Here is a 14,158-nt window from a genome sequence, read left to right as displayed (position 1 = left end):
TGGATCAATGCAGATTTATCATATAATTCGCATAAAATTGAACCAATTCATAAACTAAAATCTACAGAAAACTCTACCGGTCCATTGATATTAGTAAGAACATGTTCTACGGAATTAATCGTACACTCCCAGTGAACAGTTTAATAATACTAGTTCAGTATGATAAAAATTGTACCAAGATATAAATTTTAACATAATCTACATTTTTTCTAAATTATTATATGTGATTAATACTATGTATATTATGAATATATAATACATACTTTCTTCATAAATTTTGGTTATTTTATGTAATTTATTTACTTTGCTTTTGTTATACGGTTTCATTTGAAGAGGTATTTTAATTTTGTTTAACTTATTGTACAATCTATCGATTTTTTTCATAAAATTGAGATAATCTTAAATACTCCAAGGGTGTATTTGTGATTAATGTGTCTTTTGTGAAATTTTCACCTACAAGGCAACCCATCGAAAAAATGTTACTTGTTCTCTTCTCGGAGTTCCCGAGAAAAGTTCTTTTTACTTTCCTATCCGAGACAAGGAATCCCCAGGGCGGAAAATAACCCAAAGTTGACAAAACCACAACCATGTACTGTTCCAGTGAGGACTGGAAGTTGTGTGGGACTAAATTTAGTTTAGCTAAGAGATAGATTGAACAAGTCGGAGACGGCAAACGATCCTAAGGCAGGTTGGTCGACCCTGCTTTTGTTGCTCGGTCTTAGAATTACTGGTTGGCCGACGAGTGGACCTTGATGGAGTTTCCGTAACCCAATAATCTCGGCCCCATTAAGCCGCAGATCGAACTTAGTTCTGACTTTAACTTCATAATCTATTATTACCTGTAAGAAAGTTAATCATTCCTGAATGTCAGGTCCAAAACTTGTTGTTTTGAGAAAACTCTATTATTTCCAACTTTTACGATAATAAACCTTGATATTAAATCGAATTACAATCGAACAAGGGTAGTTGAAAGTATTACAATACATTTTCATGTGTATTAACGAAAATAAGATAACAATTAGTAAACTTAGTACTTAATAAACTTATTTAACATTTTATTCCCATAAAAAAGTAATTATCTCAAATATTCACTTCATCGAGATTGCGGTTTTCCATCTAGTTCTTTCTATCTCAGAGTCGATCCAGAACTAATTTAAAAAATAAATAAATAAATTTTCTCATCGAGTTACTATTCAAACGCTTAAAGGACCCCCCTGTTATGGTTTTCTGTTATGCAACTACTATCCCAAACGGTAATTCATATGTGATTGTTGCTTAATGAACGAATTATATTTAATACTATCAGGAAACTATTGTTTATTTATTCTTGGTGCTATGATCCTGCAAGAACCTGGAGGTCTCATGACTTCCTCCAATCTCTCCTATCTCGCATCCTCTTCTTCATATCCTCTTCAAGGTGTCCTTGTCCTTACCCAGCCACCTCTTTCCCCACTACGTTTTCCACCAGATCTGTCCTTGAGCCGGCTTTTAGGGAGTAATATATTTGTCATACATGTCACATGACCCAGCTATATGATCTGGTTGCCTCTTGCTATTCAGAAAAATCAAAGCTTTTGCATGGTAGGAAAAAGGAATGTAAACCCTTTTAAGATAAAACTGCGAAGCTTTTTATTGTTAGGCCTTGCTTAATTATTTTTTTAATTAATAGTTATGACGCTATATGAAGGGTTGAAACTACTGCAATGAAAATAATTCATATTAGGTTTTATGGAAAGTGTGTTAGAAGTGCCAGTCTGTATCTTAGGTTATGTAGGTTTCATCCGTAGGTAAGGCTAACTAGGGTTAAGGTTAAGGTATTTCAATGACAATTTGCAAAAATTTACAAAACAATTTAACTCCAGGAAATACTTGTTCTCTCAGGCGGACCCAAAAGACATTTCTGAACCAAAGTATTTTGAAAAAAAAAATAGAAAATCTTGATCTTGGACAGCTTACATCTTTAGTATTAGTTTAGGAAATATCAATCTACTTCATCATCGACAAATTAATCCATCATTCTTTATTATCCTTTCGAAAGAACAGGTTTTCGCTTTGAACAGCTGAAGAAGCTTGATGAAGCCCTGCAAAGTGGGGCGAAACGTCGGACATTAAAATAGTTTAAACTATTTGTTCTTTTTTTGACCGCAACTCTGACCATCTTCTTATATTTATTATTCTTTATTATCATTCATCATCATTAGAATGGATCCATCATCCTCCGCAAAGTTATTTTTGAGATTTGATTAATACCGTAATCAGAAAAAAATTTTTCTCATTATTTTAAAGTCATTATAAATCTGTAAATTCAATAGTTTTCTATATTTTAGTATTTTAAAAACGCCTGAAATTGAAAAACGGCATAAAACCCTCCACTATCGCCCTCCATGGTAGCCTTACTTATCTGACTTCTTAAACAGACAATTATAGCGAGTAGGTTGGTCGATGTACGACATGTCACAATCTCAAAGGAGGAGATCATAACACAAAAAGTAAAGGCAATTCCTGTTCAGATTCCAGGTCGCGGAAACGTACGGCCAAGAAGAGGCTAGCATACGACAGACGGCGGCGCTTTGGACTCACAATGTCTCCGGCTACATCGGCCCTCAGGAGACCTGTATCCACGAAGCCAGAATGGCAGCGGCCTTTAACATCCCTATGATATCATATGTAAGTTAGTAGAATATATGTACGGAGAGTTTTTTTAAATGATTAAAACATAGTAATAAACCAAAAAAAATAAACATCCATCTGAGTAAGTCTTTATAATCTATCGTTTAATAAAATAAAGAGATGTATACCGAAACTTTTCATGGCGTTCTAGACTAACATGAAATAGAATGAATAAGAAATTAATGGACAGATGAATAGGTGAAAAAACAAAGATTTTGCTATAAAAAGATAATTTTTTAGCAGTAAATATTCATTTTATTAATTGGATATGCGTATGTCTGTATATAACCCAAGTTTTTGTTGCAGTATTGTACCCATTACGAAACCAGTGATAAACGCCAGTTTCCAACATTCGCAAGAACGAGACCACCGGATACCCAGATTTCCAAATCAGTAGCAGCCACACTTTTGGCCTTCAACTGGACCCAGGTAACTAAATCATAGTCTGTACAATTTACATATATAATGTGTGTGTGCTTTTGGATCACCTTCTCAAGTTGTGTTTCGATGACTAGAAAACAATTTTTCAAACCACATTGCCTGAAAACCGTTATGCCAACGAAAATGTCAAATTAAAATTTTATTAGTAGATTTTGCCTAATATTGGATTATTAGTATAGGAAAGAATTAACCTAAGAATATTCTGAGTTTTTTTTCTGATGAATTTTTGTTCGAAATTGGGATCAGAATATTACTCTTTATTTTAGAACAACCTACACTCTTAAGTGAACAATAATTACTTTAAAGGATTTAGGTGAACAAAGGAAACCCAGCAGTCGGAATAGTATCTCATGATTTATCTTTTTATATTTATTATCAAGTTAAATATTCCATATTATTCCGGTATTTCGTGTTTAAAACTAGTGATAGGCAGGAATAAAAAAAGTTATAATTTGAAATAGATTATGTTGTTATAGGGGAGACGGTAGTAGCGTTCCAACGCACCTGTTTACCAAACCAAAGGTTGTGACTTTTTCGGCACTGGGGTTTTTCCAAGCATAAAATTTTATAAAACTCACTCACAGCCTCCTCTGGGGATTTGTGGAGCTCGTTAGCCAATGGGTGGCATTAAAAAAAAAAAAAAAATAAGCGTGGGGTTGACGAACCCACCCTACCAAAAAACCACATCAGGAAACGCGAGATATATTTCCTAATACGCCCGAGGACTTGCACCACCACGGTCTATCGCGCAATAATAATATGTTGTTATAAGTTTTTTTTCCAATGAAGTGTCCTTTAAATTATTGAAAAAATATAATATAGTGAGTCTAATATTTGCTGAATGTAATTAGTGAAAGCTTGACACGATAAGTCATCGTTTAGTTCGTAATTTGTGCAACTAAACTCAGTTTATTCTTAGTGGAGAAATGACGGTGGTTTGTTAATTGTCTCTCCAATGACATAAAATGTTATGACATTGTTTTATTTACTGCTAAATTGTCGGTCCTAGGTCAATGTGGTGTATTTGCAACCTTCCTATCTTTGCCCAGTGTATTTGTAAACTTTCTGTATTTTTTTTATTAACTATTGTTTTCTTTTCACTTCACAATACTAAGTTAAAAAAAATCTAACTGAATATGTGAAGTTACTATTTGATATAGTGAATAGTCAATTGAATTTAGAACTTAGTTGTCTCTTTGTGAGGAAGGTTACTTGTGTTCATAAAATGAATAATTTAAACTATTCATTATAGTTCATTAATTCATTAGTAGACTATAAATTAATTAATCTGATCCTAAATATAAGTTAATGTGATACTAACTGCTGTAAACTAGTTAATGTGTTAATGAGTAATGATAAATAAGTTGACACAGGCAATATGGCCTGGTAACCTATGTTTTTGGCTGTGATAGTGTAATAATATCCTTGAAAATGTTCTAAAGGTGAGAGTTTTAAATATTAAAAAAGTGTTGAGACCAAATAGGTGTGTTTTTTTATAACTACCAAAGAAATTTGTCTCTAACAAAAATTTACATTATATATAAGACAAGATAGAAGGTATTATATATAAGATATTACATAAAATACGAGATAATGTTATTCGAAACTTGAGAAATCTTAGAATACAAATATTTATAGAAATAAAAAAAAACCTAGTTTGTTTTTTTAAATGTTCACTTTCCTGAATGAAAGTTTGTGATCCACGTTTTGCATCGGATTTTTTTTTTTTATAAATTCATCAACAAATATTTTTTTATCTTTTACACCACAGGAAGTAGACTATAACGCCAGTTTCCCTCTCACAGCCCAATGCAAATTTAGTTTTGACCTGAGTTGTTCCGCATCCTGCTAAATATCTTCCAGACCAATACACATTAAAAGATGGTCTCTATCCATGTCTCCCACGTTGCATAGAGGGCATTTCGGTGAACCTATGGTGCCTATTCGAATATGACCGCGGTACCTAACCATGATGCAAACGGCCTTTCTAAAGGCCCCCATCGATATATTTTATGAGTTTCATTTTCTCAAAAGTCTACTAAATTGATTTAGATTGACATAGCCATCCTCTTCCCTTGAGTTTTATCATTGTAGGTTTTTTTTTTATTTATTTATTTAATACCAGATTGGCCTGGTGGGCCTTACATGGTACATTAACATTTACCACGAGCACATTTTTTTTAACAGTTGATTATGGGAGAGTATAGTCACATACAAAAGACACCCCTAACTATATACAATCTTATAAATAAAAAATTAAGATAAAATAAATAGATTTAAATAATAATTCTTAATAAAAAATAAAAGTAAAGTTAATAACAAAAACAATGACATTTATGGATTTAACAAAATAAATAATTGACTTCTAATAAAAAAAAGAAAGAAAATTAATTTAAGGAAAAGATAAAATTAAAAAAAATAAATTGAGATAAATTAAAATTTTAGACTGGCAATAACAGAACTAATAAAGATAGAACTTATAACAGAATGTTGTCCTGCAGCAGTTTGGGCTTTTTTAGTCTTCGGGTTGTGGTTGGGTTTCCCAAGTTTTAGTTCACTGCTCCTTTAACTGTAGGTAACTGGGAATGGAGCTTCATGAACCTTTTTTTGATTTAATCATCTATTGTCTCTATTTGTAATTCCCGATGCAATATGCTGATTCTTACAAACCAATGAGCATCCCCTGTAATTCTTACGACTTTATTTTGAAAAGATTGTAATTTTTTTCACTTTCATAAAAAATGGCGCTCCCTAGACTTTACAGCCATACATCAGCAGTGGCCTGAGAATTGTTTTAGAAATAAGAATAACATTGTAGGGTTAAGACATAACCATACAGTTACGCAATGATTGAATTCCTCATTGTAAAAATTTAATTAGCCCAAGCTGTATGAGCCTGGAATAGAATGGAAATCCCTTTTGAGATGACCGGGCTGCCAGGGAATTTGGTTGATGGACCCGGGAGGGAGAAAGGAACACAGGAGTAATGAGCCGATCTCACACCAAAGCCCACCTCCCCCAGGTAATGAAATCGTTAATGACTACGTCCTTTCACTGCCTTATGGATTAAACCCACTCGCTTATAATAAGTCTCAAGTCCTGTCAAGTTAATTACCAATTGCTCTATATAGAAGTCAAAAGTTCAACAATTATTATTTACCAATAATTATTATTTACCAATAATTATTATTTAAATAATTATATCGACAAGTTTGATTCACCTTGATATCTAAATTTACTAATTGTTAAGCAAACATTTTTTTCTTTGTGCGTATATTATTAGTTTAGTAACCTTGTGTAATTATAAAGAATAGAATTCTTTTTTTGTTGTGAGCTCTATAGATAATTTTATAAGGTGAAAAAGCATACCAACATATAACACCATACTTAAGATAAAATAAAGATTACTTGAAAATAAAATAAATATAGATCAGTCATGAAAAAAAATGTTTTTCACCCCAAGTGTAAAAAAAAAAGGTATCTATCAAATAAGAAATGCGTATAAATAACAAAGTGTTAGTAAAGTTCACCATTGACAAATGCCCCGGAAAATATTTCTACATATATTTTTATGCGAATTAATGACGCCGTTGCCAAGAAATATTTTTCCCCTAAGGTAGTATAGATTTATTTGCCCAAGGTTTTTCCTTCCCTAAATAATGTCATGTCATTTGAGTTACAGGCCCTTTCCCTCAACCTTTTACGTCTTATTTTTAAACGTTTCTTTAAATATTTGGTATTCCGTTAGTATAATGATCTTATATTATAATAGTAATAGTAAAAACATCTTTTTTTCCTCTCAATGAAATTTTAAAAATCGTAAAATAACTAGATTAACACCTTTTAAGTTTTTCTGAAATATTAAGACATATTGGCAGTTTTGGAACTGGTCGAATTAGGTATCCGGAATGTTTGTTGAATTTTATTCAATAGTGTGGAAAAGGGGGGTTGAAATGTGATACTTTTTGCTTATTAATAAGCACATATATTTTGATAGACCAAGTTAAATTCCTGAGGGGGCTAATGGGTTAGTATGTAAGTTAAATACTTATTTTGATAACATGAAATAACAGGACTTGGGGTCTCAGATATTGAGATATTGGCTTATCTGTGTGACGTCTTCTAGCCGCTTCCCTTGTCCAGGCCGAGCGGTGGGCGAATATGGTGAATACCAGGATATGCTGAATGAGGAGTAACGTTAGGGAACTCTAGTGTACTATATAACAGACCTGGTTAATAGAAATTATGATTTATTCATATATTTAATCTAAGGCTTAAAGAAAATTAGGCAATTTAAAGATTTAGTTTTTAGGTTTATTTTCTAATTGTCAAATGAAAATTAAATACTTGTCAAAATGTATGCCAATATATAATTTTTTTTTGTATAAATCGATTTCTTTACGTTGTCACCAATGAATTGTAAGGGTAATTTTATTTGATTATTCTGATAAAATATTCTATTTGTAATACTGAATTTGGTTATCGAATTCGAATTCCCCGGTTTGTCTCCGCTTGCCTTATTGCCTTGGATGACTTCAAACTTCAGTTATTATAAATGGTCATCTCGCTCCCAAATAGAGTTTTCCAATATAAAGGGAACAATATAATATAAACGACAAGTAATAGCTTTGCGTTGTTTTGTTTATCATGTTTTTTCAAGAATTTATCGTATTTACACTATTTACCCCATTTTCTTCTATTTCCCAAAGTACAGACATGAATTAAAAAAAAAAAAAAAAAACGAGCCTTAAGTTCCAATTTTATTAATTTTTTTCTCGATTACTATAGAAAAACCATTTAGTCGAATTTAAAAATCACCTTAATGAACTAGAACAATACTTCAATAAACTTATGGTTAATGTGATTATTAAAAAATGAACTTCAAAGGTTTTTACTCTCAGACGCCCACCAGATCCGCCAAAACTGATCCTCGGAGGTAAAAATGTAAAATGGAATCCTGCCAGTGAAACAATAAGATACCTGGGAATTCACCTCGAACGCCTCCCTACCGGGAACTACCATACCATCATCAAACTACTTCAAATCTACGCGAGGTTAGCAATGCTATATCCTATCCTAAATATAAAATCAAAATTAAAACCAGAAACAGCTAGTCTTATTAGTAAAACAATTCTCAGGCCACTGCTGATGAATAACTTTGAAGTCTGGGGAAGCGGCATCCTCTACGAAAAGGAATAAATTACAATCTTTCCAAAATAAAGTCTTAAGAATTGCAGTGAATATTCCTGGGTTTGTAAGAAACAGCCAATTGCATTGGTAATTACAAATAGAGATAATAGAGGAGTACATCAATAAAAGGTTCAAGAAGTTCCACTCCTAATTACCTACAGGAGGAGTAGGAATTTGCTACACCTTGGGAAACCCTACCGCATCCCGAAGACTGAAGCCCAGGCTGCTGCAGGACATCCTGTTATAATTTCTATATTTATCAGTTCTGTTTTTGTCACTCTAAAATTCTATTTTATCATAATTTCTTTGTTGTTTTTTTCTTCATCTTTTTCATATATTCGGTTTTTTCCATTAGAAGTCAATTATTTATTTTGTTAAATCCATAAATGTCATTGTTTTTGTTATTAAATTTACTTTTATCTTTTATTAAGAATTATTTATTATATCTTTTTTTTAATTTATTGCATTTTATATAGTTAGGGGTGTCTTTTGTATGAGAGTATACTATTCTCCCCTCCCCTCCATAATCAATTAGTTGAAAAAATGTACCTCTTACATTAACAATTAAGGCTTATCTGGTATTAAATAAATAAATAAATAAAATAATCGAATTTCAGTGGTAATATTTTTTTTTTCTCCAACGTTTTATTTTATCAATTCAAGACTCTGTTATTATATGTCCCTTTATTTCTTTATAGGTGTATCTTATATTTTTATACTATTTATTTTCTATTCGTACGTTTCTCTGTACTATAGACAGCTATAATAAAGGGAATATGGGTTAGGTTTGGAAATGCCAGTTTTACTGGTAATGAATGCACACAATAAAATTCGTATATAGGAGTTTATCCTTAAAATAATCTTCCCACCCTGACCTTCCCCCGCTGCTTGAGTGCTGCTCACATTTTTAGTGACTACTTTTCTTTTAATGGTATAAAATAAAAGATAAAGCGTCATAATATAGCATGAAAGGATATTATTATGCTTATGCATGAGGACATTTTACTATGCTACATCACTCCCTCTAATGTTAATACAGGTCTGGACGTCTCTTCCTCTAATGCTACGCTTCGGGCCCTTGGTGTTCAAGGTATGAGAAGTAATGTCCCAGCTTTAGTGGAATGCTGGAGATGTTTATGACTTGAAGTTTGCAGGCTGAGTGAGAGAATGTACTGGGTTTACTCGCTCAAGTAATGTCCGGTCACATGACGCATATTGAAACTTTAGCTTCTCTGAGTCCATTAAACGAGTCCTTTTATATTTATGAGTTCAGAGTTTGACTGTCAGATTTGCTGATGAATGTCATTATTTATGATAATTTCTTAGTTAATAAAACTATAGTTGACTTGTTTAAGCGATAAAAAAAAAATTAAAAACTTGTTAGATGATTATTTGTCTAACATATACAATAAAGATATTCCTCTATTTTACAAACTTGGAATAAATTAAAAAAAAAACTTCAAATCCAATTATTGAGATATCTCAACATTAAGAAATCATATTAGATTATCACGAACCTATTCTCCTTCGGTAACATCGAAGATAAGCTCTAATTATCCGAGATCTTTTCTAATTACACCCAAGCTCAAAATATAACCCAAAGCTTAAGAAACTAACTGATATAAACTGAACTAAATTCTGATAAACTTTTGAATTACTAATGTGAAACATTGCAGGTTCCTTGTGATATAATAAATAATATTTGGAAGGAAACTAATTGTCTTTCATTTTATCTTGACATACATTCATGTCGTTTTTCTCGACGGACCAATAGGGAAGTAATTTCTAGCAGCGTTTAGTCAAGTGAACATGTAAAAATTTAGCATAAAATATTCGAACTGAAAAGTAGAAATGTATAATGTAATTAAATATTAAAAAAAAATTTTTTTTTCCACTTCAGTTCTAACTGCTAATTAATTGAAAATGAAAATTACAACATCGTTCCTGCATAAAGTCAGAATTCCTAAATTAATGTCAGGCTCAAGTAATGAATCATTATTCTATATTATTTTTTGTGATATTATATTGTGATTGGCCCTTGTTATTGATTAATTAATATTCTTGGTATTTGGATTTGTTCAGTGAAACTATCTAATAATAATGATTTTATTGTTATTTTCTAAAAATAAACTAATACACTATTATTATTATTATTGTTATTATTGGCGCGACAGACCAAAGAGGTCCAAGCCCTCGCGCGATGTACGTAGAAAATAAGTACATCACGCGTCTCATGACGAGGTTTTCTTAGGGTGGGTTCGTCACTCCCACGCCTATTTTTGTGAGTGCCACCCATTGGCTTACGGACCTCACAAATGCCCGGGGAAGGCTGTGAGTGAGTATTGCATATTTATATGCTTGAAAAAATCCCGGATAGGGCCGGGGACTCGATCTCGTAACCTTCGGGTTGGTAGACAGGCCCGTTACCTCGTTGCTACCATGACCCCATCAATACACTAATTAGATTTTAAAAAATCTAAATCACTAACCACATTCAATTATATTGAAAATATTTTTGTTTATATATTTATATTCCTTATATCATAATACGATACATAGAATATAAAAATTAACACCGAAATTTTGGAAGAATTCTGGATGTAAAAAGAAATGTACACATGATGTCTCTAGAATGTCGTATTGAGTTTTTATTATTTATTAAACTGTTAAAATCCTATTATTCATTCTCTTGAGCTGCTCAGAGGTACCTCAGATTAAGCGGGGAGTTATTAAATTATTGTATTTTTATAATAAATAAGGCTTTGGCTTTTATAGTAAATAAAGGGCAGATGTCTGAAACGTTGGCCAGATAATAGAAGATATAAGTTAATAGTCCTGTGTATTTATAAATAATTATTGGTATAAACGTTTATTATTATTATTATTATTATTATTATTGTTTCTGGTGTTACAAAAATAAATTTTTTTTTCATCTGGGGTCCTTCTAAAATAATTAGCTAACAGGCCATATTATAATAATATTATGTCTCAATTTAAATAAAATAATGCTTTCTTTTGTTTCATATTCTATTATGGTTTCTTCTCGTTTCGATACCTTAAAAATAAAAACCTAAATATTTTATATATTTTTCTTTATATATTTTCAGAGGTATTATTGAAACTTTTTTATTTTATTTTTAATTTTGTAATATCATATTCTGTCAAATTTTGAGACAATGGTAATATGGATCATAGTGCTCATTCACAGCATATTAACAAATATAAAAATTAAATGATAACAAAATAGGAAATAGAGGGGAAAAATAAAAAAATAATAATCAAACTTTTGTTTGTATTTTGTAATATTATATTTTGTCATATTTTGAGACAAGGTTAATATGGATCATAGAGCTCATTCTCAGCATATTTACAAATACATAAATTAAATAATAACAAAGTAAAAACTATGAGAGAAAAATAAAATAATAATATTAGTAATAATTTATACCAAAAATTTTAACTTAATAATAAATAATATCTTATTTCCTAATTATACAATTTACATTCAGCCTGGGTAACTCCAAACCGAGCTCTTCCTCCCACCTGTGAAGGAAAGGGAAGATCCCGGTGCTTCTCCTTAAAGCTTCGTTATTAAAAGCCAGTGGAAGATGATAAGGCTTGATCAAACTAAATTTAATCACGGGTCTTTTAGAAATACTAATAATAATAATAGGCATACCTATGTGTATATAAATACTTTATAGAACTTATATTAAATAATTGAGTCGCGACACAAAACCTATTAGGTAAAAAATCAGAAAATCAAGGTATTTATTCATTCTATAAGCATCTAAGTATATATTTTTTCCTGAATCCTCTGTGGGAATCAGGAATATTACCAGAATTAATTGAGTGATACCAAATTATATCCTAACGCTTTGGAGAGGGTAAATACACTGTTTTTTTTTTGTTTTTTTTTAGGAAATTAGAATAAAATAAAATTTAAAAAAGATCCAATGTATAATAATGTTATAATTACATGTTATACCGTAAAGATATTATTGTAATATCAACAATTTGCAATTTATACTAGTTGAACAGTTATTTATTTATCAAAGAGAATATGAAATTAAAAGGAAAATTTACATTTTGTCCGGAAAACCCGTCAGTTATTAAAACCAGAACGTGTAGTGAACTTTGTGTGGGATGATGTTTATGAAATGTAGTGTCACATTCATCGGCTCCCTCCTTTTCCTCATTTTCCAGGAAAAGTTGAATAAAGCACAGCTGACGAAACTGAGTGAAGTTTTTTGCTAGTAGAGTTTTCTTCAAGGGCGAAGGCTATGGTTTCCTCCTTCTTAGAAATCTCATACAGTTAAAGTCTTCACTTCAGGAATCAAAAATGGATCCATATATTCTTAGTGTATTTTTCCTTGATTTCTGGTTTGAAAGTCCTCCTAAACTGGAACCCTACAAATACAGTTTCCTTCAGGAACTTTGACAATATTACTGACAAAATTCATTTTGACAAAAATTAACAACCCTATTTCTCCTTTACAAACATTTTCTCTCTCAAAGAATGTTGATCGCGTAACGCAAACCCTCTTATATCCGTTTTTACTAGAAACATTCCAGATTTGTTTGGTTTTGCTAAATCACCGTATTTTTTAGAGCCATATGGTACTTTGTATTCATGTAAGTAACGCAGCAGACTGAGTGCATCATTAAATCGTTTTTTTATTATTTTGACTAGCGGAATTTTTACAAGCAACTCTCGGTTATACAATATAAGAAAGGATCAGGAAAGTGGATAGATCTTAATTGCAATTAAGTGAATTTAGAGTGACAATTGATAATATTTCAACATAATTAAGCAGTATTTTATTATAAGCCTATCTATCCAAATTTGAAAACTCATCAATTATTAACATATTTTTTTCACATAACTTGTAAAATGTTTTAATATACTCTTATACATAAGAGTACCACGGGTAAATGTGTCAAATTTTAGTAACGCCTATTTGACAAAAGGGAATTTAAGTTTTGAATTAAATTAAAGACGTTGACTTTCAATTTTTCAAAAAAAAAAAATTAAAAGTAGATGTATTAAATACAATAAAAAATATAAATCGTTTTAATCCCATAAAAAATCTGGAATTAAATGTTGTTATTCCAAAATTATTTCTTAATGCATATCTTGAATTTCTTTATATTAATTGAAACAACTTATAAAGTTGAAATTTATGAATTAGATTTAAACGCTCATTCCTAAATTATCTGCACATTGGACCACCTGCCCTCCTTGTCACCTAGGCTTTGTACTTTTTGCCTCGAGCATAGATTATCTAGTTTTAATTCTCTTCTACTTAGACGCTTTTTGTTTGATAAGCTGCCTTTAACTAAGTTTCTTTGAGTTATTATATATTCATCTAGGATGTTAACGAGTTTCTTGAACTTATCATTTCTTGTAAATTACGTTACTTAAATAGAGGGGACAAAATTTATTTTCAAAACAAAATGCACCTTAAAAGGTATATTTTTCGGTGTAAATATCAATTATATTCAGTCATTTTTGCTAAAGCTGATCTAGTTTTTGACAAAAAATTCAACTCGTGGAGATAGCGATAGACTGCTTCTTTCGCTTTATCACTAGTGCCAAAGTATTTTCCCCTCTACTGTTAATTATTTTGATCGTCTTGTTTGAAATCGGCGGTGTTCATCGATCCTATTTTTCTTCATAAGTGTATAGCGTTTTTCGATAGGGTCGGCTCACGTCTACAGCGACAGAATAAATAATTGTCTGTCATACCCGGATCGAACCCGAGTGCTTGGAGTTAGTAGCACAGTGTCTAACTACTGAATCAACGACACTTCCTCGAACCCTCAATATCATAATTTTTATTTTCCTAGATTTTTT

At 31.2% G+C, this 14,158-nt stretch overlaps 1 protein-coding gene across 1 annotated transcript in view; it reads left to right on the top strand.

Annotated features, from left to right (window-relative positions):
• The window catches only part of LOC106678164 (guanylate cyclase 32E), a 219,205-nt gene that overhangs the window by 116,960 nt on the left and 88,087 nt on the right, over positions 1-14,158 (top strand). Inside the window, exons 3-4 of the mRNA XM_067050027.1 lie at positions 2,511-2,667; positions 2,977-3,099. Of these exons, the coding sequence (XP_066906128.1) occupies positions 2,511-2,667; positions 2,977-3,099 (280 nt within the window). The remainder of the gene's footprint in view (positions 1-2,510; positions 2,668-2,976; positions 3,100-14,158) is intronic.

The sequence above is a fragment of the Halyomorpha halys genome, unplaced genomic scaffold, assembly GCF_000696795.3.
Source record: "Halyomorpha halys isolate HHAL.00 unplaced genomic scaffold, Hhal_1.1 Scaffold126.1, whole genome shotgun sequence".
In the NCBI taxonomy this organism is placed as follows: Eukaryota; Metazoa; Arthropoda; class Insecta; order Hemiptera; family Pentatomidae; genus Halyomorpha; species Halyomorpha halys.
The sequence above is the reverse complement of the archived record's forward strand: the minus strand, read 5'-3'. Positions and strand labels throughout refer to the sequence as shown.